At 38.2% G+C, this 26267-nt stretch overlaps 3 protein-coding genes across 4 annotated transcripts; 1 reads left to right on the top strand and 2 right to left on the bottom strand.

Moving 5' to 3' along the window:
* Positions 1 to 17191, bottom strand: itsn2b (intersectin 2b). Of its 2 annotated transcripts, XM_055230215.1 has the most exons (41): positions 16951 to 17191; positions 16171 to 16216; positions 14761 to 14826; positions 13819 to 13911; positions 13658 to 13721; positions 13386 to 13558; positions 13061 to 13291; positions 12873 to 12975; positions 12695 to 12798; positions 12201 to 12264; positions 11984 to 12121; positions 11685 to 11779; positions 11349 to 11611; positions 10910 to 11059; positions 10630 to 10770; positions 10418 to 10502; positions 10198 to 10337; positions 9596 to 9750; positions 8223 to 9055; positions 7935 to 8056; positions 7618 to 7863; positions 7341 to 7537; positions 7129 to 7184; positions 6883 to 7049; positions 6720 to 6753; positions 6480 to 6601; positions 6304 to 6400; positions 6029 to 6223; positions 4338 to 4450; positions 4156 to 4262; positions 3893 to 4076; positions 3709 to 3807; positions 3546 to 3629; positions 3390 to 3473; positions 3253 to 3315; positions 2986 to 3135; positions 2754 to 2872; positions 2378 to 2460; positions 2214 to 2297; positions 1490 to 1663; positions 16 to 1406 (listed from the first exon to the last, which is right to left on the bottom strand). In XM_055230215.1, exons 3-41 carry the CDS (start codon positions 14765 to 14767, stop codon positions 1261 to 1263), a joined length of 5565 nt encoding a protein of 1854 aa, XP_055086190.1. In that variant the 5' UTR covers positions 14768 to 14826; positions 16171 to 16216; positions 16951 to 17191; the 3' UTR covers positions 16 to 1260. The 2 variants fall into 2 exon arrangements, with proteins under 2 accessions (XP_055086194.1, XP_055086190.1); XM_055230219.1 differs by lacking the exon at positions 16171 to 16216 and having other exon boundaries at positions 1 to 1406.
* Positions 17192 to 17544: 353 nt separating this feature from the next.
* gcfc2 (GC-rich sequence DNA-binding factor 2) lies at positions 17545 to 22623 on the top strand. The gene is made up of 18 exons (XM_055232209.1): positions 17545 to 17928; positions 18734 to 18829; positions 18935 to 19129; positions 19207 to 19455; positions 19527 to 19624; positions 19744 to 19871; positions 19972 to 20155; positions 20252 to 20375; positions 20500 to 20542; positions 20649 to 20746; positions 20831 to 21033; positions 21119 to 21263; positions 21343 to 21464; positions 21534 to 21610; positions 21684 to 21750; positions 21825 to 21965; positions 22066 to 22199; positions 22273 to 22623. The coding sequence occupies exons 1-18, from the start codon at positions 17625 to 17627 to the stop codon at positions 22403 to 22405; spliced, it is 2541 nt and encodes an 846-aa protein (XP_055088184.1). The 5' UTR covers positions 17545 to 17624; the 3' UTR covers positions 22406 to 22623.
* A 22-nt stretch (positions 22624 to 22645) lies between these two features.
* Positions 22646 to 26205, bottom strand: LOC117391921 (saccharopine dehydrogenase-like oxidoreductase). Its single transcript, XM_033989876.2, has 12 exons — positions 25904 to 26205; positions 25276 to 25388; positions 24772 to 24852; positions 24466 to 24595; positions 24336 to 24385; positions 24129 to 24259; positions 23912 to 24029; positions 23716 to 23835; positions 23568 to 23624; positions 23391 to 23502; positions 23210 to 23291; positions 22646 to 23100 (listed from the first exon to the last, which is right to left on the bottom strand). Exons 1-12 carry the CDS (start codon positions 26100 to 26102, stop codon positions 23010 to 23012), a joined length of 1284 nt encoding a protein of 427 aa, XP_033845767.1. The 5' UTR covers positions 26103 to 26205; the 3' UTR covers positions 22646 to 23009.
* Between the last annotated feature and the right edge of the window lie 62 nt (positions 26206 to 26267).

Consider the following 26267-nt stretch of genomic DNA (forward strand, 5'->3'; position numbering starts at 1 on the left):
CACTTTAAAGCCTTTAATTGGAGTTCTGTGATTAAGAGCCAAAGCGAGCCCAGAAAACACAGTAAAACAGCAGGTTACATCAGGCTGAACAGTCTGTGTCATAAAATAAAATGGCAAATTAATGCTGAAAAACAAAGCTAGTTAAAACGAAACATATACACCCTTAGTGATGAAAGGAAGTAAAATACATAACAATTCAAAAATAACTGTTAATTATACTTAAACAATCTAAAATCAGTTTTTGCTTGATTAAAACAAGGCTTTAAACAGCTGAGACGCAAACCTAATGACAACCCAAAAGTTAATTACCTTTAAAAAAAAACCAAACTGTATACGCATCCATCTAACCAACATCTATACACCCAAAACAGCTACAGATGCTGCAAACCTTTGGATAGTCACACACGCATAAATTAAATAATAAATACAGCACTTTATATATCCGATACACAGAACCACAACTCAATGGCAAAAAGCAACAGTTAAAACGGAAACCACCTTCAACATAAGTTAAAAACATCAACATATCCTTGGTGAAAGTGGCAGAAAAAAATAAGACAGTAACTAAGGATGTTTCAGTGCCAAAACTGCAATTGTGTATAAAATACTGTTATTGCTGACAAAAGTGGTGACCCGCTTTAGAGGATGTACACAATCACAAATCCCATCCTTTTTAGGAAGTTAATCTTATCTTGCCTTGAAAAATGTCTTGGCTATGGAGAAAATATTCACTCAGTTATCTGTAGAAAAATACACTGAAACATGTTTATATAGTAATAAGGCCAAGGTTAGTGTGTTAAAGCTAGGATGACAATACACACACGTAACATAAGAGTAAAACGGACCCAGTCAACCAGTATCCTGAGATTGTCCGTTTGATACAGTAACAAACTCATGACACCAAAGGCAGACTGCATGTTTAGACCGAATGTCCCTTATTGAGTTTTCACTGTGTCACCATAAACCATCCAATTCCTAGGGCTTCAGACTAGGGAGAAGACAGCATAATCTTTGTTAATAGTTTTCATTATTAGCTATACAGTCTCTCATTGGTATCTTAAAATATGTAAACATGAGGTTAGTACATACTAGTTCTCAATGTCTCCATGTTTTCCACCTCAAAACTAAAGTTGAAGCTTAAAAAAAAATGTATTTGAAGCTCTTGTATTTTGATATGTGCATTATTCTTATTGCTAAGGTCTATGGGTAAAAAACTATGTAAGGAGCAGCTTTTCTCATGACTGTAGTCTTGTCATTGTCTTATTTGCCAAAAAGTTGGAGGTCGAGGCGGACCCACACTTCCCCGGTCGGGACCTCATGCAGCAGAATGCGACGCGTCACTGCACCCTTGTTCTCCAACTCCTTTTTTATTGTGGCGACAGGGACTTCGGTGCGACCAAGAAAATCTACAACAAAAAAACCCAAAACACAATTATAAACTACAGTAATATACAAGATTAAATAAGTATACATTTTGTGGATAACTGACCATCAGGTGAAAATGGGTCTTTCTCGAGGATTGTGATGCAAAGGACGTCCTGGTAAATGTCTTTGATGTGAAACTGACAGTTGAAGTTCCACTTTGGGTTCAATGTGTCGTTGAGTGTTCGGGACGTGAAAATCTGTGATCCCATCGTAACCTCACAGTATGGATTACTTTTACCTTGAGTAGATAAAACAAAGACAATCTGTGATTGGCAAATAACCATTTTAGGAAGCAATAAATAACAAATTATTTAGTGGTATAGTAACAATGCAACGATTCAGTAAGTATGGATTAAACAATGAGAAGCTGCGTGTTTTAACATTTTAACACACAACATGGAGTTTTAAAACACAATGATGCACAACTGTTCATTTGTTGAATGCTTGTTTGCCATCTCTGAAAGTTCGAGACATCAGTCTTTTCAGTTTTACATGAAGCTAGTCTCTTGGCTGAAAGGTTGTAAAAAGACTCCCGCACACGGTCTCACTCTTGGTTCACTTTTATTAGTACAACATTTTGGTTCCTCTGACCTTCCTCGGGTCCCTCCATTCTACTCAGATTTAGCCAGCATTGGACAACTTTTGCATTATGATAAACTAACTCACTCCAGTTATCACTGGAATTCTCGCTGCAGTACTGGGTTTGCTGAATTTAAAGCAGGTCGTATGATGCCTGCAGTACGATGCCTGTAATGTGCCATCGAGTGTGCAAACAGTGATGAGCGTACCATTAGATTTGGCCGCCTTCAGCTCTGTAGCCTCTAAAATGGTGACAAGGAGTCTGCCAATCCCACTGGCCTTCACGGACCGTGCTGCAAAAACACAAACATTAGATTATCCCAGAGTCTACACACACACATCATATTGGCGGCTGTTTTGTGATGAGACAGACCTTGATAAACCTTTTCCCTTTTTTTCTTTTCAGTCTCAAGAAACTCCTCTGAAGCTGCCTTGATCTTTTGAACCCACGCAGTCCTGTGAAAACATAACAGAATAAAACAAATAATAAACTTTATAATAGAGCATTGCCACTATAATAACTATACCTTAATTAGTCTTAATATAGCACATAGTTTACCAAGAATTAGTCAAACAAAGTCACTACTTAAGGGGTTTGGGTTAGGAGTTGGGGTTTTTATTAAGTACTTACTAAGCCTGAATCTTTCTTAATAAACAATTTTTCATTATTTTATTATTAGTCTTTGATCATGATTTATTAAGGCCATTAAAGGTGTAGTTATAAAGTCTTAGATCATTTTGAATATTACCGTTCATTGATGTTGTCCGTCTTCAGTACATAGACTCTGTCAATGTGTGAAATATGAAAAAGAGGCTCATCACTAGAAGGGTCTGGCAGCTTCACCAGGACTTCATTGAGAAAGACAGGCTAAAACAGAAATAGACAGTGTTATCATAATATACTGGTAACCATTATAATCAAATCTTGGTGGTTTTGGTTTATGCCCCTCTCCTCAAGGCTATCGGATATATATGTCTTACCGGCTTATACATCTTAAGCTGTGTGTTGTTTTTGTTGCTGAACAGTTTATCAGGCACAGATGACGTGAACTGTTTTGCTGAATGAGTCAACAGAAGGAAGTCATTGAATAAGAAAGCCCACAATTCCTTGCTGCTCTTGGCCTTGTACATCTGAAAACAAACAAAGAATGAATGATTATACAAAGTTGTTTATTCCAGCGAATTAAATGGTAACACAGTCTGATTCATAATTTTAATTAAATTTTTTTTTTTAACAGCTTTTAACACCTTTCCGCTATGAAGGAGTTTCCTTGGGCCCAGGCAGTTAGTCAGGGAGTTGAAAACCAAGTGCTGTAAAACCAAAACTTCTGTTAAATTAAAACACTAAACATTAAACATATACGATTATATGATTGTATAATTACCTCGGCAGTCCCATCACACTGAACGTGATTCTGAATCCATTCAAGTTTGTCAGAGTTTTCCTTCTCCCGCACACCTTCATTTACCTGTTCAATTAACCGACATTGTAATGTTAGCTTCATAATTTTGCCCTCTCACAGCTCTGTGGAGACACTTACCTGCTGACAGAGTTCCTCAGCCCTCTCTAAAGCCTGTTTTAACGGAAGCCGATCAGCGTGACCGTCTGCAGTGCACTCCAGGATCTATGTGCAAGCAAACACATTAATTACAAAGAAGTCTGCTTTAAAGCTGATAGTATCAGTATATAAAAATATGAGGTACATTTTTGATGTGAAGAGGGTATCGAGTGATTCTCTGCATGGGCTTTAGCAGGAAACTGGACAAAGGCATGCCTTTACACCTGTAGTCAGTGGCAATTTTCTATAAAGAAGAACAAACATTTCAGTAAAATTCTAAACATAATCTGACAGTTACTGCTGCTAACATATGGCCTATTTTCTCTTACCTTGAGAAAGATCTTGAAATCGGGTTCATTGTCTGTGCGTAGCTGCAGAAGTTCAGCCCCGTTGATTTGACAGGAGCAGAAGCGAATGTACGGCTGCATATGAGCAAGTTCTTTGGCCAAAATATCTCCCACCATTGGAATAGGGGCCTTCTCTCCTCCTTTGCTTCTGCGTTCATGTAATGCCCTGTCGAACAAACAAACAGATGAACAACTCTCAGTCTATTTAAAAGGGAAACAGTGATTTAACTAATTGTAATATTTACTTGAGGAGCCTGTTGTTACAAGGTAGCAGTTCCTTCCAGTTCACAAAAATCTTCTGCATTTCTGCCTCAGTCAGTCGACCGGACTCAGACATGGGTCTATGGAAGACCTACAAACAACACAAGACATTAGATATTCAATATTGACATTATCTCACTATCTTTTCATCCATTGCCTCTCTTACATCTAGCACTATCTGCAGATCTTCCACATATTTCTCCTCAGTCTGAATGAGTTCTTGGATATAATCTTGTCGTTTCTTCTCTTGAGGGCCCAGTGAGTCAAAGTTGTTGGGATCTACGCACAGAAACACACACACATTGGTTTTAGCATGTGTAGCTATTCCGAGCAGGGCCAAAGTGTTGCATTTGCTGCCTCCCAGTGGTATGAAGAAGTATGAAGTACATAAGCTGTCTAGAGTGTCAATGCAAACCGGACCAAAAAAAACCAAACAAACAAAACAAAAGTGAAAGATAAATTTTGTGTTGCTCCCTTACCTGGGACAAAAGCCCATTGCTTCGATCCTCCACTGCTGGCTAAATCAGGCTCAACAGCTAAACTGTCCGGGTCAGATTCTTCGATTTCATGGCAGTCACAATTTCTCTCATCCCAAAGATTGAGAAATTGAAATTTGTTTTTTGAAGTCATCTCCTCTGACAAGTACAACATCAGCTATTTGGAGTGACTGGGGACCTCAAGCCTTTTAGTCTGTCTGCACTGGCTTAAAATGTTCAACATTTTAACAAGCTTAAGAGCATCATCTGTTTACCCAAAAGCAAGAGATTGTAGAGGTGGCATTCCATTTTCCCCCAGAATAGACCTCTAACCTTTCTTTCAAGTTAAATAAAATAATCACTTTACAGAAATAAATACTTAATTATAAGTGTGTAAGAATAATGAACCAGACATCAAAATTTAATAAATTTTCATTAAATATAATGTTTTATTAAGTAATATAATTTTATAATATACAATAACTATTACACCCCTTTGGTTAGAGCTACTGCAATTAAAATGTTCAATTATCAATCAAAATTATCTTGAGAAAATATACGTATTGATGCTTGCTCACACGTCATGTAAGGCAAATGTATTTTGCATAGGCGTTTTGTTGATTTAAAAATCCTGAGAAGGTTTTCTCATAAATGGTTCAAAATTTCTAAAACTTAAGAAGGTAAAACACATCAAAAGTGCAGCAAATGTTAAAGAGCACAAAGATCAGAGGTTCTGCTGTGTGAAATTTGAAACTGAGCTTTTTCTAAAATGAAACTAAAAACAAAGAGCATTACAAAACAGAATATTGCTTAAGCACAAACAAGGCTAAAAGCAGAAAAGCGGTTTGCCGAGTACCTTATGGACAACCGATTTTAAATAATTTTTATGTCTCAACAAAACTTTAAAAAGGACAGAAATATTGTGCATTGAGTGCAACATGTTCAGCCAACATTCACATGCCAGCAAATGTGATTTTTTTTTGTTTTGATTGGTAAAAACAACACTCAAATATAGTAGATGATGTAAGAACAGTAGGGATGGGGCCGTCAAGTGTGTGGCCCACAGCAGAGGAGTGTAAGAGTGTGTTCCTCTGGAGTCAGGAAGAGAAAGAGGAGGTGGTAAGGAGGAAGAAGGTTTTCTATCATCCTGGAAATACACAAAGAAATGTAGGAATGGGGCAAGTACAGGCAGGTTTAGAGGAAAGTGTAAACAGTAAATCTATCTAAATATACAGAATATTAATAAGACTAAATACATGCAAGATTGAATTCTACAAGTAAGGTGGTGAGACAATGCAGGACAAAGTAAAAGCCATTTTAGAAGCTAATCTGATACATCAGTTACATGCATTAGACGACATATTTCTACTGTTGCACTTACACAGTTGAGTGATCTCCGTGTCTGAAGTGGTCAATCGGACATAGTTGGTGGGAACCAGCCCTGTGACTCCATTTATCTCCCCCTTCCACCAATCAGGGTCGTTCTTGTCCAGGACATTGATCAGCTGACTTTTGGAAAAGCTCAACTCATCCCCATTGGCGGCTTTGTAGTCATATATCGCTATTACCTGACAGACTGAAGAAAAAAGGAAAGATAAGTTATGTCCTCATAATTGTGTCATTGTTGCTCCTCATCTCTTCATCTCTGTTTGTCACCTGGTTGAGAGGCAGGTGTTGATTTGCCACTGTTGGATCCAAGGATTTTGACGTTGGCTGCAGGGAACCAGCCTTTCTGTCGCTTTTTACCACGAGCCTGGAGTTTGAAAACACAACAGTGGTTAATTTACTGCAACTTTTCTTTCTTTTTTTTGTTCTTTTTTAAAGGGACTAACCTGAAGTTCACCAAGCCACCACCCAGAAGTGTTTTTCCCCAAAATGAGAATGAGCTGATTGGGTTCCAACGTTAGCTGTTCTGGTCCTGTTGCAGAGTAAGCACGAGCCACCTGGGCGACCTCTGAAAATAAATACATAAACAAATTAACAAATGAAAGTGACAAAAAGGGGTTTTCAAACTTTAATATGTATGAAATTTGTATAAAATTTGCTTTAAAAAAAAATCTAATGATCAATACCTGGCTTTTTCCCTTTCCCAGAGACACTTGATGTCTGCCAATAACAAATAAATGTGTTAAGTTAATGTAGGGAAAAAAACAAAAACCTTTTAGTCTTAAAGAGTATAATGTATGTATCCAAATAAATGCATGAAAAGAATAAAAAGGAAAGTTATGCCCTTACATCAGTTTCTTTAGGTTTGACATAATTGCCTGGAAACAAGCCAGTCCGGTCGCCGATAGAGCCACTCCACCATTCACCTTCTTTTTTAGAAACCAGAATCATATCTCCCTCTTTAAAGGTGAGGTCTCCAGGTTCAGGGGATTCATACGTGTACAATGCCACATATTCTACAGATTAAAAAAACAAAAACCATTAATTAGATTTTGAAAATGTCAGAAGACAATGGACATCATAAATCTTGCTTACCTTCAAATTGCTGGGTATCACTTGCATCTGAACTTTCCGCTGATAAGCTCTTAGCACTAACAAAAATAAAAGACACGTAAAAAATATAGTATTATCCTGATTATTATTATCCACTGAAGGGAAGCATAATTTTGGAGTGGGTTAGGGTTTGGGAGTATAAAGGCCTATAAAATAAACAGATGCAAATGGGAAAAATAATGTGTGAAACATACTCAGCAGAGCCCTCCTCGCTCAGCACAGTCACATACGTCTTGGGGAACCAACCCTGAGCTCCGTTCAGTTCTCCAAGCCACCAGCTCTCCTGCTGCTCCAGCACTTTTATCATATCATCCTTATTGAAGTTCAAGTGGTTATCCGTCTTAGCTGTCCATGAGCATAGAGCCTGGGCGAAGACATTACCCACCACCTTCTGGAAGAAGCAGGAAAACAAAAGTTTGATTTATTTATGTGTAAAAACAGCATTCTGTACCATGCATGTAGAACACTCACCTGCCCATGTGATTCTGAGGGGTGGGGTGAGTGAGTAGGGGTGAAGGCAGATTTAGTTCCCCCGGCTTTAACTGCTTCCAGGGCACTAGAGAGCTGGGACTGCAGGGGCAGTTTGGACGCAGCAGAAGCAGGAGTAGCTGTGTTAGCAGAGGATATCTTTTCTACATAGCTTTCTGGGAAATAGCCCATCTTGCCCTCTTTACTGCCGTACAACCAGCCAGGCTCACGCTCAACAGACTCATCAACCTAAATGGAAACATTTGTGGTGATTTGATTCAACAGAAAAACATTGGCAGGCACAAAATATTATTACTCACTTCAAGAATATCATCTGCATTGAAACTCAGCTCTTCTGGGTTTCGTGCAGTGAATGGGTACAAAGCTTTGAAAGATGTGAGGGATGCAGATTTTCGGTGGGAGGTTGCCTTGGGTTGTCCACCTGAAAAAACAAAAGAAAAACAAGCAAAAAAATGTCAGAAGTAAAAATAATACTGTACTTTGAAAAGCACTTGTAGCCTAGTTATACAGTTGCTACAGTGGCTGTAAAAAAACAACTGAATATAAATATATTTTCTTTAAAAGTGCATATTCAGATAAGTATTTACCTTTCCTCTCCTCCAGGCCTCTCAGCAGTGCTTGGAGGACATCTATCTTGCCTCCTCCTGCTGCCTGTGACGGCTGCTGTCGAGATGCCTCCTCTTTCCTCCTCCTCTCCTCCTCAGCTCTCCTCCTCACCTCATCAGCTTCAGCCTTCCTCCTGTTCTCATCTTCTTCTTTCCTCTTTCGGTCCTCCTCTGCCTTCCTTCTCTCCTCCTCTCTTTTTCTGCGCTGTTCATTTTCTTCCCTCTTTTTCCTCTCCTCTGAGTCACGAACAGCGGCCTCAGCGGCCCGTTGTCTCCTACGTTCTTGCTCCTCCCTCTCTCGTCTTAGCTCCTCCTCTCTCTTTCGCTCCTCTTCTCTTCTTTCTTCCTCTCGCCTCCTCTCTTCTTCTATCCTCCTCCTCTCCTCATCTAACCTCTTTCTCTCCTCCTCTATCCTCTTCCTCTCCTCATCCCTTTTGCGCTGGTCTTCCTCATCTTTTCGTCTCTTTTCCTCTTTCTTCCTTTCTTCCTCTAGCTTCCTCCTCTCCTCCTCCAGCTGCCTCCTCTCTTCCTCTAGTTTCCTCCTCTCGTCCTCTTGCCTCCTTTTCTCAGCTTGGCGCTGTCGTTCTTCTTCTTCGCGTTTCTTGCGTTCCACCTCTTCTCGTCTCTTTCTCTCTGCCTCCTCTTTGGCTCGGAGTTCTCGGGCAGCCTCCTCTTTGGCGGCTTGGATCAGGGCCTGTCTCTGCTGCTCCTCCTCCTCTCTCCGTTTGGCCTCTCTCTCTTCTTGGAGTTTCCTCTGTCGTTCCTCTTCCTCCCTATGCATCTTCTCCAAGCGCTCCCTCTCCAGCTTAATACGTCTGTTATGAAGACAATTTTTTTGTGTCAATCTTGAATTTGCTGTCAACCAAGCCACAAGTGCAAGGCTACACAACAAAACAAATTTAATTGTTATTTGATCACTGTGACAATCTGCTATTTTGTGATATTGTCAAATTGTGACTCAGTGCTTCATTGTAAGACAGCTCTGGCTCTATCCTCAAACTAGAAACTTTTCCCCACCCACTCCACTTCGTTTGGTATGATCAGTCTGTCACTCACTGTGAGCCTGGCCAATAGGTGAAGTATGAACTCTTCACTTCTTAAAATGTAATATTAGATACTGTGTGTACAAGAATCCTTATAAAATCTATATGTGAAAATTGTATTAAATCTGTTAACACACATTTACTAGCATGTATTTATGCCTCTGAGCTTCATCCATGTGTAATACCCACTAGGAGAGACTGCACATGAAAACTAGCTGTAGATAAATCTGGTGTAAAGCATCTTTTCTTTTGTGACTAAACATGGTGTTCTGTTAAACTATACTACTCTAGTATTATTGCAAAAGTGAATACCTCTGAGCTTCTTCCTCTTGCTTGCGCCTCCGCTCCTCTTCTTGCCTCCTCTCCTCTTCCTCCTTCTTTAGTTGTAGCTCACGCCTCTTCTCCTCCTTGATGCTCCGTAGTTTTTCTAAAGCTTCCTGCTGTCTTCTCTGCGACTCCTTTAATTCCTAAAATACAACAAAACAATAAATCAAACCAGCTTAAACGCATTGGTAATTATCCAATAAATTCTATTATAACCACACAAAACATGAGCACAATAGCAAGGGGGAGAAAATATTTCAGTACAATGAAGAGCTTTGAAAGAAAACCTTCAGTAGGTAGAAGAGGTTACGAAGGCAGGCCAGTAGATAAAAGACAGCCTCAAGCATAGATTCCTCCGCACCCACACACTGTGATATGCGATAGGTGAGAGGAAAACCAAGTAGAGGAAAATCAAAGGATAAGTAGCAAAAAGACGTGATTAGTGCAATGAAATAGGTAAGGATTACACACCAAGATCCTATTGTTAGTTCAATAGTAATCGTTCTAAATAAATAACCAGAATATAATAATATAATACTCATATACAAACAGATAACAGATCAATATTTATGAAAAGTATGCATCATTACCTGGAGATCTTTGTTATATTGATCCATCTCAGCTAATTTGGCAGACGTCTCCTTCTCCAGAGCATCAAGTTGATTTCTCAGTTTCGAACATAGTCCTTTTTTCTCAGTGACATTTAATTTCAATGTGGACACAGATGACGCTGTTGACACATAGGAGAAAAAATATATGTATTTTTCTCTATACTATATACACACTATAATCACAATTTTAAATACGAACCAGGTACGTTAAGAGCCATGCTTTTTAGTTTTTCTGAGAGCCTCCGTTGCTCTGGATTCAACTGAGCTAACTTCCTTTGAAACTCCTGATCAAAAGAAAGGGCATCAATTACAGCAAGAAAGGTGGAGTTAACAAAATATTCACATTAAATAACTCATATCTTTATAAAGTGCTTATTAAAACAATAAAATCTAACAATCTATAAAGCTCACTTCAAGTTGCATCTGTATGTTGCTCATATCCAACTGACAAGCTTCTTTCCTCTGATTAGTTACATCTATGTCAGTTTTCTGGTGCTTCTTCTTGTTTTGAATATCACGCAATCGATCTTCAATCTGCTTGTGCTTGTTACCCTGGAGGATGAATGAATGAATGAATGAATGAATGAATAAATAAATGAATAAAATATATATATATATATATATATATATATATATATATATATATATATATATATATATATAGTTTAATAGTTTGTCTTTCAGTACTCACCACAGCTTCCAGCTCCATCTCCAGGCTGCGTTTCTTTGCTTTTAATTTGATGATGTCATCCTGGTCTTGCTCTCTCTTTATCTGCAGCTCTCCTTTCTTCCTCCGTTCCATCTCCTCCTTCCTTTGGCGTTCCAATTCTCGCTGTGCAGCCTGAATGTGAGCAAGCAAAACAAAACTATGTTTACCAAGGTTGTCAGAAAAAGTTACCCAGATACTAACTGATAAATCTAGTATTGACACTCGTTAAAAAAAACCTAATATTTTATTTATAAAGATAATTGTGGTATGGAAATAATTGTGGTATGGAAATCAAATCATCAAATTTTGGTTTTGGTTACAAAACTGATACTTACGTCATAGAAACATGCTCTGAATTGTCAAAGCTGTTACTAGTAGTAGTAGTAATTGTGAAAATAAATTTAATACACAACTTATTCACCTCTTTTCTCTCAATCTCCTTCTTGCGCTCCTCCTCTCTGATCCTCTCCAGCTCCCTCTGTCTCTCCAGTCTCCTCTCCTCCTCTATCCTCCTCTTCTCCTCCGCCTCTCGCGCCTCCCTCTCTTTCCGCTCTTGCTCCTCTCGTCTCAACTGCTCGCGGCGCTCCTGCTCTCTCCTCTCTGCCTCCTGAAGAGCCTGGCGTCGCTTCTCCAGTTCAGCATTGCCCCGCTCCAAGTTTGCTTTGAATTTGTCCTCAAAAGTCACTAAAAAGCAGAATCATTAGGTTATTTATGATTGCACAATAGATGATATAGTTATGAGTAAAATATCTCTCACTGTTCATCTTGTTTTTCTGTGGAGGTTCTACGTCAAAGTCATCAATCAAAGAGGCAACAGGTGCTACAATAGCAGTGGAGCCATTCATACTGCTCCTGTTGAGGGAAAGTCAGATTATATGAAATAATTACTAATATAATACCTCCGTGGTCATGGTAGAACAGTGGAAGAGTTTTTATATTGTGTCTACAACATTTTAAATGTTTATGTGTTTTTACATTAACATTATACCTTCTGTTTTATTTTGGTTTATTACATTTTAAAAAAGATTTATATTATATGTATATTAAACAAAATACCTTTGTGACGGAGGAACCAACTCCTTTGGCAGCGAGAGAGGCAATGACTGTCCAAACTTTGCCATATCCACAAGATGCATAGCCAAAATAAATTCCTCTGCATTTAGTTTGCCATCTTTATCAATGTCAGCTAATGTCCTAGGGGGAGCATCATAAAAGGCTTAGAAAGTAAAAGTAAATTTATGCTAATATGCACTATATGTAGACATACACATACCAGATAGATGCCAGCTGTGTTTGAGTTAGCATTGTGGTTGCCATGGCACTTCGCACCTGCTGACCTAAAGACACATGGATGTTATTGTGGTAGATAAATCATACAGATATTTATAGTCATGCAGTCAGTCAGTCACATGCATCAGCAGCTTAGAAAATGAATTAAATAGTATTTTCTGTGGGCGGAATTTTTGTTCTCAAAAATTTAAAACTCAGTCCTACATGAGCATTTCCTTCAGATTAGACTAAGGCCCATTCAATGAGACTGGTTGAACAAGGCTGCAGTGGCAAGACAAACAGCAAATGTCATCTTGGTCGTGTTAATGCCTGTTGACCAACTTCCATTCTTTCTAAACACACCCACATTTACCACCGTTGTTACTTCTCTGCTTAATTTCACTTTTGACACACATCAAATGTAGGTGGCGACTTTAGAAACAATTACACTATCTCGCTTCCACGCCTGCATTCCAAACATAGCTTCATGTACCATACCCGAGAGGTATCCTGTCATCTGTTTATCCAGGCTGTTGAACTGCTGTCTGTACTTGAGTCTGGAGGCATGGGGCACTGCCCAGTCACTCGGCACAGAGGTTGAACTGAAGGAAGACCTCCATTAGAATGAACACATAAACATTTATAGTTCCTATTATGTAGAAAAACTCTGTGAAACCTGCTAGATCCCAAGTTGAGAAGAGGTGAGGGTGTGTTGATTCCAGCTGAGGAGGAAGAGTGGACGAGTGGAGAAGAATAGGATGAGGTTGTCAGCGGGAGGCCTAAAATACAAATGATGACAATATAATTACAGTAGTATGCAACTTGTATGATCATAGACAAAGATAGAGAACATGTATTATGTACCAGTCGACATTGCTCCTGCTGGAGTGGGCTGAAGGAGGCCTAGGCCGCCATTTGGTAGCCCACCAGTGCCTAACGTGGAAACAAGGGGTCTGGGAGAGGCAGCAGCTACAAGTGGACTCAAACCTGTGGCTGTAGGAACTAAAGGGCTGAGTCCCATAGGCGTAAAACCAGGAGACCCCATGGGGATAGGAGTAAAGATTGTCCCAGGCATCATAGGCATATTCATCAAACCTAGAGGGACAAGAACATTACAAAGGGTGAATATAACAAACCAACCATAACTGACATTACTAAAATTAATTTAACTGAAACATTTTTACTGTACCGTAAGTGGAGGCCGGTACAGTTAGGGTGGGCACAGGCACAGGGGGCTGCTTCATAATAATTGGTAGAGCTGTGGGGAGTGGTGTACCCTGCAGTTTGAGCTTTATCAGCTTCATAGCTATAGAGAACTCCAATCGGTCCATTTTCCCATCTTTATTCATATCAGCCAGCGCCCTTTAATTCAGAGGTAAAAATAAACAAAAACAAAACAGAAAACATTTGCATCAGAAATGGATAAAAACATATCCACATATTACACTTCTTCATTTATACCATATCTCGGCTAAAACTGCAGGAGGTAACCCTGATTGAAGGAAAAACTTCTTTGCCTGCTCCCCTAAACAAAGACAGAAAATTGCTTAGTAAATGAATTGAACAGGTGACCTTCATTGTAATATTACAAAAATAAAACAAATTTTGTCAATTGTATTTACCAGATACGTAGCCCATTGATGGGGAGAGGGTGTCAAATTTCTTATCATGTTTGTCCCTCTCTTCTAGGCTGATTGCCCATATACTTGGATTCCCTAAAATGAGGATACATTGCATTCAGGCTCAGCAACATGTTGATGCAGATTTTTATTTACACGAATCAGAAAGGTAAAATTATTGTAAAGTGCTGCACAAGAACAAGTGAGAAAGAATGAAACCAATGTAAAGAGAAAGGGAATTTATTGACAAAGTGATAATGAGTCACCAACTTATTCAGAGAGAAGGGCAGAACAAGCAGACTTTCTGACCACTATTTACTCAACCAAGGCTGACTACACATGTGTGTTTACTCCACAGTCTATCAGCACCTACACTAAAAACATGGTGAAGCCATTACAAAACATATAAGAGGTCCTGCCCACTAGGCAAGGCAAGGCAAGCTTATTTGTATAACATAATTCATACAAAGTAATTTAAAATGCTTCACAGTGAAATCGCAAAACATAAAAACATAATCATCATTGTTCTGTCATGACCTTTGGCTTCACTTTTATTTATTTATTTTTTTCATAGGTTTATGATAAAGAAAAGTTCACAAGTTTGTCAAGAGTGTTTTGAGAAAATCCATAAATCAGGAATTTGTTATTATAGATGTTATACATTAGGTATATGCATAGGTAAAGTCAGTTACGCTGAGTCACAAGCAGCACCAAGCCTGTATAAATGGGTGTGAGCATTGAACATATAATCATGACACATCATGGTGAGAACACATGATCTGCCAAGTTGAAAATGAAAGCAAGCATAGAGAAAAGCCAAATTGACAAAAATAGTCTAGAGAACATGGTATACATCAACAACAAACATTGCTTATGAAGAATTAGTAGATAACTGGCTACTATTATTGTCTCACATACTCCCTACCCCTCGTACTGGGGGCTTACCATTCATATTTGCAGGTGGTGAAGAGGGTGTGAGGGATGTTGTCTTCAGCTACTAAGCACAGCCATCTGCAAAACACAGAAACAGCATGGTCAGTGAAAGCTGCAGCAAAGATGGGACAGCGCTGTGACAGAGCAGAGCAGAGAAAGAGATTCTGGTCAGTCAGCACTCAAACAGGGCTTCTCCTGTGTTTCAGTCAGGGGAGCGCTGGCTTCATCCCATAGCCTTAAACACTCTGGGACAGGTTCCAGCACTATTCACAGAGCTACTTAAGAGTGGTGCAAACCATTTAACACAGACTTCATAACTGATACATCACCATAAGAACACATTTTCGTGTATACAAAAAGAATCTTCCTAGATCTCTAATAAATTAACTATTAATAGTTCGTACATTTTATTTGCTCAGAAATATATTAACAAAATAAACTCTATAAAAATACAAACTGGTTTGTCACCGCTCACATATGTTGTTATGTAACTATTTTAAAATCACTTGATGAGTCATAATTGTGATTGTAATAGCTTACTTCGACCTAGCACTTGGTTTCTGTACATTATCATTAGTTAAATTGAATATGCACAAATGTACCAAATTAAATTATTAATGCTCATCATCTGTTGAGTCAGTTTTACTATTAAATCTTCAATCTTTTTTCTATGGTCAGACTCGCATATAAACTCTGGAAAGAAAGGAGAGGAAAAATATTTTGGCTTCCTGCTTAGTAACTTGCTGAAATATGCATTTCCTAGTCCCAGGTCATGTGATAGGAAATGATTAGGAATTCTGGTTCCAGCTTTTGATCTTCCAAATCTAGATTAACCAGCTAACAGACAGGGGCAAAAGATTCTACACGTTTAGAAAAATACAGGCTTTGTAGATTCATGTGAAAGATTATAAGGACTGAGATGTTACAATGGAGCACAGTGACAAGACTTCGGCTGACCATCTGTCACAGCCTCCTCCAGCCTCAAGCCCCAGTCAGACCCTCTGCCACTCCATCCTACCCTTCTCCAGTTTCTGCCTTAATTCAATAACAAATGTGCCTGTCCAATTGATTTATGTATACCTATACTTTAAGCAGCATATAAGTATAAATATTCTAAATACAGAAGCTGTATTTGAAGACACTTGCTATAACTATTGCAGAGGGAATAGCCTAACAATGACCTCACAAGGGTGACAGAACTTCCGCTCATCCTCAGACAGAGAAGAAGACTTAGTTATATGGTTGGTTTCTTATATCACAAGTACATTTGTGTCCTGTAGATTTTAAGTTTGGATGGGATGACGTACTGTCATGTGGGAAAATGTGTTTTTTCAATAGAAAGTCTGTCTAAACCAGGAGCCACCCAGATCTGTCCGTACAAAGACTAGAGTTAGGACTTTCATTCTCTTGCCTCATACTGACCTCACTTGTGTGACATCAGTCCAGCTCTCACAGTGTCAGTCACACTCTGCGGTTAAGAGCAAATCAAAGCAGCAAATCTCTGAGTGACAAATATTACATTTTAACACTATTTACACTTTATGGTGTTCTGTTTTCTTAAGATTCAAGGCATACCTACCCTTGTTCTAATGTTCCTTTCCCTTCCTTAATTAATTCATACTCTGGATAAAGCAATCTTGTCATAGAATAGCATTAAAATAACTAGCTATATTCCAGCCATCATTGCATACAGGTAGTGGATATGCAGTTTGTCTGGGATTAATTAGACATACTTAAATTTAAAATACACCCTGATGATTTAGAAGAATTTAATGAATATAATTATACTATAGTTTTATTAAGTCTTGAGTGTATACTGAAGATAAAGTGATAGAGTGAGGGTAACATTCCCTGATCACTTGTCACCAGTCTGCAACCTGCTCAACTTGTTTGGACCGAGAAAAATTAGCAGACTTTCCTGTGAGCCTGCTTATTAAATAACTTTTTATATAAATCCTGACTATACTTGCCATGTTTTACGTAAGATTTAGCTCAACTTGCTCCTGCCTATCAGAGCATTATTAAAGATCAATGGAAGGAACATGGCTCTTAATTTGGCGTTTAAATCAATAGTAACTGTGCAGAAAAGTAGCCTAAAACTTGTCAGATGATACCACAACGGACATAAAGTGATGTTTTTGGCATTATCATGACAATATCAAAGTTATACTCATGTTTAGACAGGCAGTTTCGTCTGCGTACCTCTTTCAGCAGCGCGGCCAAAAATCACCCACTTCCGACTTTTCGAGTGGGTTGTGGTTCTCATTCACGGCTCCTGGGCGGCTCCTCAGACACAATGAAGAGGTTTATTATCCCAAAAGAAGTAAATATCTAAAAATGTACAAATACAGCCGCTTTTCAACAGTGTGGACCTGTTGCTGACAGTTGTGTGTGTCACATCAACAACATGGCTGACGGGAGTGTGAGGCGAGCCGTGGCGGCTGTGGGCAACGTTAACTCCGCTTCAGAGGGAGGAGAGACAGAAGGGACGAGACGAGGGAGGAATCAAACGAGCACAGGCCAAATGAAGACAATTAATTATTTTGATTATTAAATCGTTTAGTAACTACTGTGATGTCAGCTACTTTATTTATTTTTATTATTTATCGTTTTTATTTTATTTTTTTTGTATTACCTATTTTTAAGTAATTATTATTTTAACTAGTGTTTTATTTTGTGTTGAGTATTATTATTTTATTTATCACACATACAGAAAAAAAAGCTATTTTCTTTGGTACTCGATTAGCCACCAACTACATTACCCAAAATGCATTGCGGTGATTTTACGACATCCGCGCGACATTCGCAAGCACTTTTTGTTGTGCCGTAAAGTACGTTTTTATCCAGCGCTTGTCGCTTGTCGTAGTGATAGCAAAATGTTCAACAAGAAGCCTCGGCGAAACTTTCGACAGAGAAAAGAGGGTTCCAGTGATGAAGAGGAACAAGATAGGACCGTTGGGGAAGAAAATGACAATGAGAAAAGTTCTATTGTGGTAAATAGGCCACAAAAACTACCCCAAAACCGCGGCATTTCCTGTAGCTCCAAACGGGAAGCGCCCCCTTCAAAATCGGACAGTAGTGATGATGATGAGGAGGGAGAGGGACTGGAAATCACAGCGAAAAAACAGAATAACGGAGGCACAAACAAAACAAACGCAGTTCTCAGCTTTTCTGTTGAAGGTAACGGTTTCTGATGATAATAGTACTGCAAAATATTATGTCTCCTAGTAAGCATTTTTGTGGTGTTCTTAATGATAATGAGGAAAATATATATATGTGCACTATGTCTGTGTAATTCCTTAGTGGTGCAGGTCAGATCCATTGCAAAAGCTGAAGTTAAGTCGGTCAAGTGCACAAATCGTTGTAGGAGTGAAGACGTTTCGCTGCTCATCCAAGCCGCTTCTAAAGGTCTGGTCAGATTGCTGGTGGACACTGCCCTATATCTATCTAAAAGGAAGGAGCTAACTACACTGAAACTGTAAACATCTACTGTGTCCAGTTTCAGCCTTAATTGTCCTGTTCAACCTTTAATGGACCTACCATTGTTCTGTTTTTTTGTTTGCTTTGGGTCTGAGGATGGAGTTGTAGATGGGGAGAGATTATGTCTCAGGCCCCCATTCCTATTTAATGAAGGATTGCCTTTCCTAACAAAAATAGCTTTGTAACTCCCCTCTCAAACCATTTCTTTTCTCTGGCTAAGATCTGAACCTCGCTATCTTCAAAGGAGTGGTTAGTGGTTTTGCATTGGAGATGTAAGCGTCTTCATTCCTACAACGATTTGTCCAGTTGAGAGATTTAACTTTGCTTTTGCTAAAGGTGCACTATGTAACTTTTCTGGTGGAGGTCTGTGTAAGTCCTTCAGTCATTTTCTGGTGGAGAGTGTCGCCAAATAGACAAGCAGCTTGTGGGCCCTCCCTAACTAATGTTACACACATAGATGGTTACACAGTGCACCTTTAATCTAATTTATAACTTTGATGTCCAGGTGGAGAGGTGGATTTTAAGTTGAATAAATCAAAAGATAGAGCAGTGCTGTTTCAACTCAGGAAGAAGGAGACGACAGCCAAGACACAAAAACCTGGTAAGTCTGTCAGTATGTCTGCCGCAATAGTATTATTATGGTTCAGTTAAGCAGTTATATATATAAAAGTCTATTTAAGTGATTGTGACATCTTATTTTCCACAGCAACCAACACACCCGTTTTACAGAAGGGAGATTCTGGCGACCAGTCTTCAAACCATGACAGTGATGACAATGTTGGGAATGCTATGTCAGACAGTGGTAGCAGTGCTGATGATAAAAGTGATGTTGAAGCCAAACCAGGTTCATTATCTCCACAATCTAGTTCAGAATCCAGCCACAGATCTGCCCCTAAACAAGGTATTTAATAAACCAAATTGTCAGGTATTTTGATGGGGCACTTTTAAGTTTTTGTGATTGGATTTTTTTTCCCCCAGTAATTATTCCTACTGCCAAAGAAATTGAAGCAGCAAGGAGACAGCGGCGTGCCAATTTGACTAAAAAAGAATATATTCCCCTGGACAAAGATGGTTATAGTTCAGCCGCTAGCACCCCCGAGCGCTTCAGCACAAAGGACGAAGAAGACCAAGTAGAAGATGACAGTGATGAGCTTGATGATCATGAGAGAAGAATTGAGTTTGCACCTCAGCCTAAAAGTGTCCGAGAGAGAATAGCAGAGCAAATGGGTACAGATCACAACAAAATCATATTGTGTTGTTTGCCATTTTAGATTAATAATACAAATTTTTGTTTGTAGGAGACAGTGATGACAGTATGTCCGGGACTGATGAGGAGCAGGTGCTATGGGAGGAAACGCAAATTGGGAAAGGTTTAAAAAGGCGACCAGGAGAACAGGTAAATAATTGTCACCTTCTTCTTCTAATTCTTCTTATTCTTATTATCATACTTCTTATTGTTCTTATTTCTTATTTCTTATTTAATTTATGTACACTACTAATGAAATGTTCTATCAGAGCCCATCTGGGAGCGAATTGAGTAGCTACAGCAGCAGCAGCAGACCTGAACGGCAAAGGCAGAAGAAGAACATCCCTGCTCTTCCTGATGTCTCTGTCTCAATGATTAAGAAGAGAATTACTGTAAAGTTAGTATATATTTTTGTACTGATTGTGTAAAATTTATCATATAAGTTGGAAAAAACAATCTTGGTTTCAGAGTGATAAAATTTAATTTAATATGTGTAGACTGGACTCTTTGAAAGAGGTGCACAGGGCTCGTCAGGCTGAGTTTCGGCGAATGGAAGGAGATATTGAAAATGCAAGATGCTCTGCTGAAAATCTAGAAGAGAGTTTATTGGAGCTTGAGCTGAAGTTTTATAGAGACATGACTCTATATACCCATAATCTTGTGGAATGCCTACGTGAAAAAGTAAGGATATATATATATATATATATATATATATATATATATATATATGGTTTATTTTTTAAACAGTGTTTTGTTTCGAATGGATGCTTTTTCTAGATTGTTGAGATTAACTCATTGGAGCTGGAGCTCCACACGTTGCTGTCAGACCAAATGGAGTCACTGTCGTCTCAGAGACGACAGAAGATCAAAGAACAAGCAGAACATCTTCAACAACTGAGCTGTAAATTACTCTGTTTTTTAAAAGTGTGAAAATATATTATTTTAGTCTACATGGGATACATGGATTGTGTTTCACATAAAAATACCAATGCTTACAATGTTATTTATAATCTTTTTTTTTTTAGATAAAACCGATGAACACACTGCTAATGGAAAATCAATTCTCAGGTATTCTCTTTATACTTTCTTTATATTTTTTATTAATCTAATTTCTTAAAAATCTTTTGGAAGAAAAAGAATATAGAATAAATAAATTATATTTTACCGTTTTCAGTGACGCAGCTCTTACTGTAAAGATTGAGGAGGACTTTGATATACCTGATGACACAATGCCTTCCCCTGAAGAAGAGGAGCAGTGTCATAAACAAATGGGTAAAAAATAAAATGTTTTGAAATTATTTTGTGCATTACCTTATCTTTAACAACATAAATTTTACATTCTCAAATCTTCTCCAGAGGATATTCTGTTGCGGTCCAAGGCTGTCTTTTCTGATGTGAAAGATGATTTTTATGAAGTGAAAAAGATCCTGTCCCGGTTTGAGGAATGGAGACGAGGATCTTACTCAGACTCATATCATAATGCTTACATCTCTCTGTGTCTACCCAAGTTACTGCACCCCATCATAAGGCATCAACTCCTGTCCTGGAATCCTTTAAAGGTATTTCCTGCAAATGAGGATCTACTCAAAGTTTGTATAAATAATAGTGTAGCATCTGACTGGTCGTTCCATTTGTGTTTTGTAGGATACAAATAAAAGCTTTGAGAACATGCCATGGTTCACTGCATTGGAAACTTTCTGCCATGGATATGGTCATGAAGAGCTGGAGCACACAGACCGACAGACTGTGACAAATGTTATAGAGAAAACATTATTTCCCAAACTAACAGGTACTGAACCTTTCTCTCCAGGCTGCACATCGAATGTAAAGCTATAAACAATTAACTAAATTTTCAAATCTATTTTCAGCTTATGTTGAGATGATTTGGGATCCTATGTCGCTACAACAGACTGGTTGTCTGACTGATTTGTGTCATAGACTGAAGGAAGACTATTCCATCTTTGAAGTAGAGCATAGTAAACCAGTTAAGGTAAATACATAAACTATGAAATTATGTCTGTCATACAGAAATAAATTGCGTTTTAATGTGTTTATATAGGCATTTGTAGATGCTGTGACTAGTCGATTGAGAACCTGTGTTGATGAAGACATCTTTATTCCAATCTATCCCAAAAGGTATTGTTACTAATAAATGAACTTAATCTAATATACAGTAATTAATTAATTTTATTTTTCCATTTAAATAAAGGTTCTTGGAGGATTTGTCTTCTCCACAATGCCATTTTAGGGAACAGCAATTCTGGACCGCAATAAAAGTAAAACACCAAATACTACATCTATGTCTTTTCACTTCTTTATTCTTACATATTTCATTTGCTTTTGATTTTAGCTTCTTTGTGCCATGGGAAAGTGGGATTTGGTGCTTTCCGAATTTGTATTGAAGGAACTGATGTTGGATAAACTTCTCTGTCGGTACATTATGATCACCTTAGTTAACTCTACAGGAACAAGAATTCAAGCGTGCAAAAAGGTATTTTAAAAACTTTCAGCATTTGTATTCTAGTGTGTGAATACATGCATTATCTAGAGCTACATAATCCATGTTTGTTGTAAATTGCACTTTTTTACAGATTGCCGAAAGCTTGCCGTCTTCTTGGTGCACTGGAGAAAATACTTTACCTCAGCTTCAGTCTTTCAGAAACTATTTGGTTGAGATGGCTCATTCTGTTTGTAAACAACAATCTCCAAAGGAACCCATTACAAAGTAAAGCATTTACCTATGAAAAAGTAAAATGTTTGGTAATGTTTACATTATGTTATGCCTTTTTGTTTTTTAGATCCTCTGTGACCGAAGTTCTGAAGATTTTAAGTCGTGTTAGGTGCTATGACTCTATAATGGCAATAGCTGAGAAATATCACTATGAGGATGTCATCTATACTCATCAGCTGTTAAATCAGGATACAGTTTGAATTTTGACTCAAAACAGCCAGTACATAACCACAAAGGGCTTTGTGTACTGCAAAAGATTATTTTGTATACCATCAAGAGGAGTTTAACATGCAGCTGCATTTGATTATTGTTGTGGTAATCTTAATAAATATATATTTTTAAAAATGTGATAAGCTGTGATATTCAGTGATATGCTGAAATTGATAGAGCTGTCACAATGCAGATTCAAATTGTATATAAAAATGAAAACACACAGTTCTTGTACTAAAGCTTCATTGATTTAGTTTTAATTCATACAAAAAGGAAATGACACAAAATATTGCACACACTACAGCTGAACTGTACTGATTTCTACAGTGTTGAGGCAAACCAGTAGAATGTTTGGTATTTGCTCAAAAGTTAGACATTAGAATTCTTTAACAGTGGGTCAGGCATAACAAGCCATGCATATGCAAAACTCTTACTGGAAAATGTAAATCAACTACTATGGCCAACAACTAGGGTTATTATTGAAAGGTCTGAGATGTTTAATTTGACAAAGTTCTGTGTTACTGAAGCTATGCTAATTGTATAATGAATGTTAAGTCATCGTGCTCAAAGTTGACTGAGTAAATGGGAGCCAGTTCAAAGAACAGAAAACTGAAAGCCATGCTTGTTTAGCCGGTTGATCAATGTGGTTTTTGCAAAGGCGGCACCTGGTGTATACACTCCTCCCCTAAAAATAAATGGTATGAAATTAATTGTAAAATATGTTGTTAAGATAACAAAAGAGAATAAAGACTAGACCGAGGAGTCACAAGGATTATTGAATGACGACAACTTACGTCTTGGGCAAAGCAGGGGATTCATTGAGGATGGTGAGAGCAGCCTGTACCATGGCAATGGGTGTCGCCACATATCCACATTCTAAAGTTGAAGATCCATTTAAATAGGTAAGCTTTAGTTGAAACATTTAGGTAGCTCAATTGTAATTTGGGTCAAAATGCTTTTCAAACATGGACATACCAGGTCCTTGAACAACAGCACGGATCTTGCCATTTGGTTTTCCGTGAGAAGGGTCCTGTCCATCAGTGTAACCTTCTCCATAGAAAGCCATCTGGAATGATGACCTCTCCATCTAAGAAACATACAGAAACTGAGAAGCTATATACATTTTCACATTTCATTCTGAACTGTAAATACCTGCTTTCTAGTTGGTCCCGCCTTAGAGAAAAACCCACCACTAAAGAATTCTGGGTACTAAAGTGAAAATGCAAACATTAGCTATTGCAAAAACAAAAAAAGTCATAAAGATAAATAATAAAATCTAAATTTAATGAGCATATTTTACCTTGATGAGGAGACTGCGTCCAAAACCGAACTTTACCAAAAACCAGAACATCATGCCAGCAAACATCATCTTGATAACACTGCTCAAACCCCCAATACCTGCATATGCACCATACTGGACCTAGGGAACAAATGTCCTATTTAAAAAAAAAACCACATACTGCGAAATTTAACAAAGTACAAGGAGTAGGACTTACTGGTGGGACCTCGTCGTGTTCCACAAGGAAGCGCTGTGTTCTCTTTACAACAGCAGGATCAGAGCCCATAAATGGGATAGTGTATTGCTGAATCTCATTACTGTAGAACAATGCGCCTCTAAAATGTACAATGAACCATAAATAAAAAAACGCATTGTTTATCTACTTATGTTATGTACTCAAGTTTATCATCAAAATGGTTAAATGGAATACTAACCTGCGTTTGAGTCTTGACCCAACAACAGGAAGGGGTTTGTGATTAAATTTTTTACGCAGGCTCGGAAGACTTTTACGGTCTGCTAATCCAAATATAGCTGACTGCCAAGTGCCATCATGGATACAACCACCCTGGAAAAGCAATAAAACAATAAAAATTCAAAAAGGGACCTCAAGTCGGAATTTATGAAAAATGTAAGTAACTTACTTCAGGTCCCCAATTGAAGGTGAGAAAGCTTTCAACTGCTGTCAATGTCCCTGTGGAGAGGTAATATCTGATTGTTAAAGTTAAAACTCATTGCTTATTAAAAAAAAAAACAATCAGACTACAGTAATACCTTTAAATTGATCCCTGGTAAAGAGGACTCCCATGTCTGCTGGTACTGAATCAAATCCACAGCTTCCTATTATGTAAACATCTTTTTCTGCTGCTGGACTGTCATAATTGAGTTGCATTGACTCCAAAAACTGTAGCCAAACAAAAACAATTCAGAAAATGTAAACATTGCTGAAAATGTTCTTTTCTGGTTTAAGGTCCTTAGGTATTTGGCGATGGGGAAAACAAAATAGCCTTGTTTAAAAAGAGGAACATCAAGTTTATTGAAGTTTATCAAATTTGCATGTATAACAGCCCCATGGCGTACCTGAGGCTCTCCAGATATGTCAATATGGTGTGCTCCATTCTCCACACAGGCCTTAACCACTGGCTCACCGTAAAATCTATACTATAAAAAAAAAAAAGAAAAAAAAGATGATTAACTACAGTAACAATACAAGTGACAAATAACTCCAAAACATAATCAAGGTAATTTACATGAATTATAACTAATTATGACCTGACTACAAGTATGACTATAGATTAGCTGATTATATTATCAAGCAGTCAAGTGTGAAAATAAAGAAAGCTTTTTGTGATGAAACAGTTGCAAAGGGATTCTGAATAAATGCACAATACAGTGCATTGTAAGCTGCAAGTCTGTAACATTCATTGTGTCAGTGACAGTTGTGTTGTATAAGTAGCAGCTGATGACACAAAAGAAAAATGGAGCAAATGTGTCTTTTTTAGAGAAACTATACAAATAGATCATAAGTTACACAGAGGAAAATTACAGAGGTAATGTTAAAAGTAATTTATTCAAACTACTTACAGGTCCAACACAGTTCAGTACAATCACAGCTTGTTTGCACATGGCTGCCAAGGAGTCTGGCTCTCCAACATCAGCAACAATGATGTCCACCTCTGCTCTGAGCTCAGGCTTACCTGCGCACAAAGTTCACAGTGTTCAACAAGTACTCTTTGTAGACACGTTTATTCAGTCAATGGGATATACTGCATGCATACAGTTTCATGGTTCCATTAGGTGTCCACGTTATACACTAGAGCCAAAGAGCTGAAAATGAAATCCTGGATATCAGCATTGGAGCAAGATTTTGTAACAATGCGTCAGTTGTGTGCATCAGATTAATGTTATTTATTTATTTATTCATTCTTTATTTCAGACAACTATTCGGTTCATAGTTAAAAAGTTTTACAATGACAGCTATCATTTTACGAAAGCCTCCACTGCATAAAAATTTTGCATTACTGATTAATTTCATACTGGTTATCTTTTTGTACTTTGGAATTTACGCTATCAAAAATCAATCAACCAGTTTGTCCAGACAACTCCCAACGACTTAATCCGCTTGTAAACCTTGCATACCTTTATAAATAAAAATGATCTGCAACGAATGCCACCGTATTAAATAAGGAAAACTGTTTTTAAATGCACATACTCAACACTCCAGCGGCTTGCTCTAATATTTTCTCCAGTTTTTGCTTGCTTCTTCCAGCCACGGCCCACTTCAAACTCCCATTCGGACCTTCAGAAGCAGTTCGAGCCACTTCTTCTACCACAAACTGCCCCGTGAATCCAGAGGCGCCGAAAATGACCAGGTGGTAGGGTCGGTTTGGGGATGTATCTACCGATGGCATGGTGACAGGGGTTTTGATGAGAGAGGTCAGCTCACTTGTCAGACGGAAGGAATGTTTGACAGGACGGTATTCGCTGCAGCCTCCTCTATCTGGAGCGCTTCCGTAGCCTAACGTGCTACATGATGCTAAATGCCTACGTCATAAATAGAGGACAGAAGCGACTGT

The sequence above is a fragment of the Periophthalmus magnuspinnatus genome, chromosome 3 (assembly GCF_009829125.3).
Source record: "Periophthalmus magnuspinnatus isolate fPerMag1 chromosome 3, fPerMag1.2.pri, whole genome shotgun sequence".
In the NCBI taxonomy this organism is placed as follows: domain Eukaryota; kingdom Metazoa; phylum Chordata; class Actinopteri; order Gobiiformes; family Gobiidae; genus Periophthalmus; species Periophthalmus magnuspinnatus.

Excerpts from the sequence above, each read along its gene's own strand:
- itsn2b (XM_055230219.1), bottom strand. Across the intron at positions 13,292-13,385 it reads TGTACCGGCCTCCACTTACG|GTTTGATGAATATGCCTATG; the intron begins GTACAGTAAAAA and ends TTGTCCCTCTAG. Across the intron at positions 12,265-12,694 it reads GATGACAGGATACCTCTCGG|GTCAGCAGGTGCGAAGTGCC; the intron begins GTATGGTACATG and ends ATGTGTCTTTAG.
- gcfc2 (XM_055232209.1), top strand. The coding sequence starts at position 17,625 with ATGTTCAACAAGAAGCCTCGGCGAAACTTTCGACAGAGAAAAGAGGGT. Across the intron at positions 19,625-19,743 it reads AAAGGCGACCAGGAGAACAG|AGCCCATCTGGGAGCGAATT; the intron begins GTAAATAATTGT and ends ATGTTCTATCAG. Across the intron at positions 21,611-21,683 it reads ATTCCAATCTATCCCAAAAG|GTTCTTGGAGGATTTGTCTT; the intron begins GTATTGTTACTA and ends ATTTAAATAAAG.
- LOC117391921 (XM_033989876.2), bottom strand. The coding sequence starts at position 26,102 with ATGCCATCGGTAGATACATCCCCAAACCGACCCTACCACCTGGTCATT. Across the intron at positions 24,853-25,275 it reads TACTGAACTGTGTTGGACCT|TATAGATTTTACGGTGAGCC; the intron begins GTAAGTAGTTTG and ends TTTTTTTTATAG. Across the intron at positions 23,625-23,715 it reads GACGCAGTCTCCTCATCAAG|TACCCAGAATTCTTTAGTGG; the intron begins GTAAAATATGCT and ends TTTTCACTTTAG.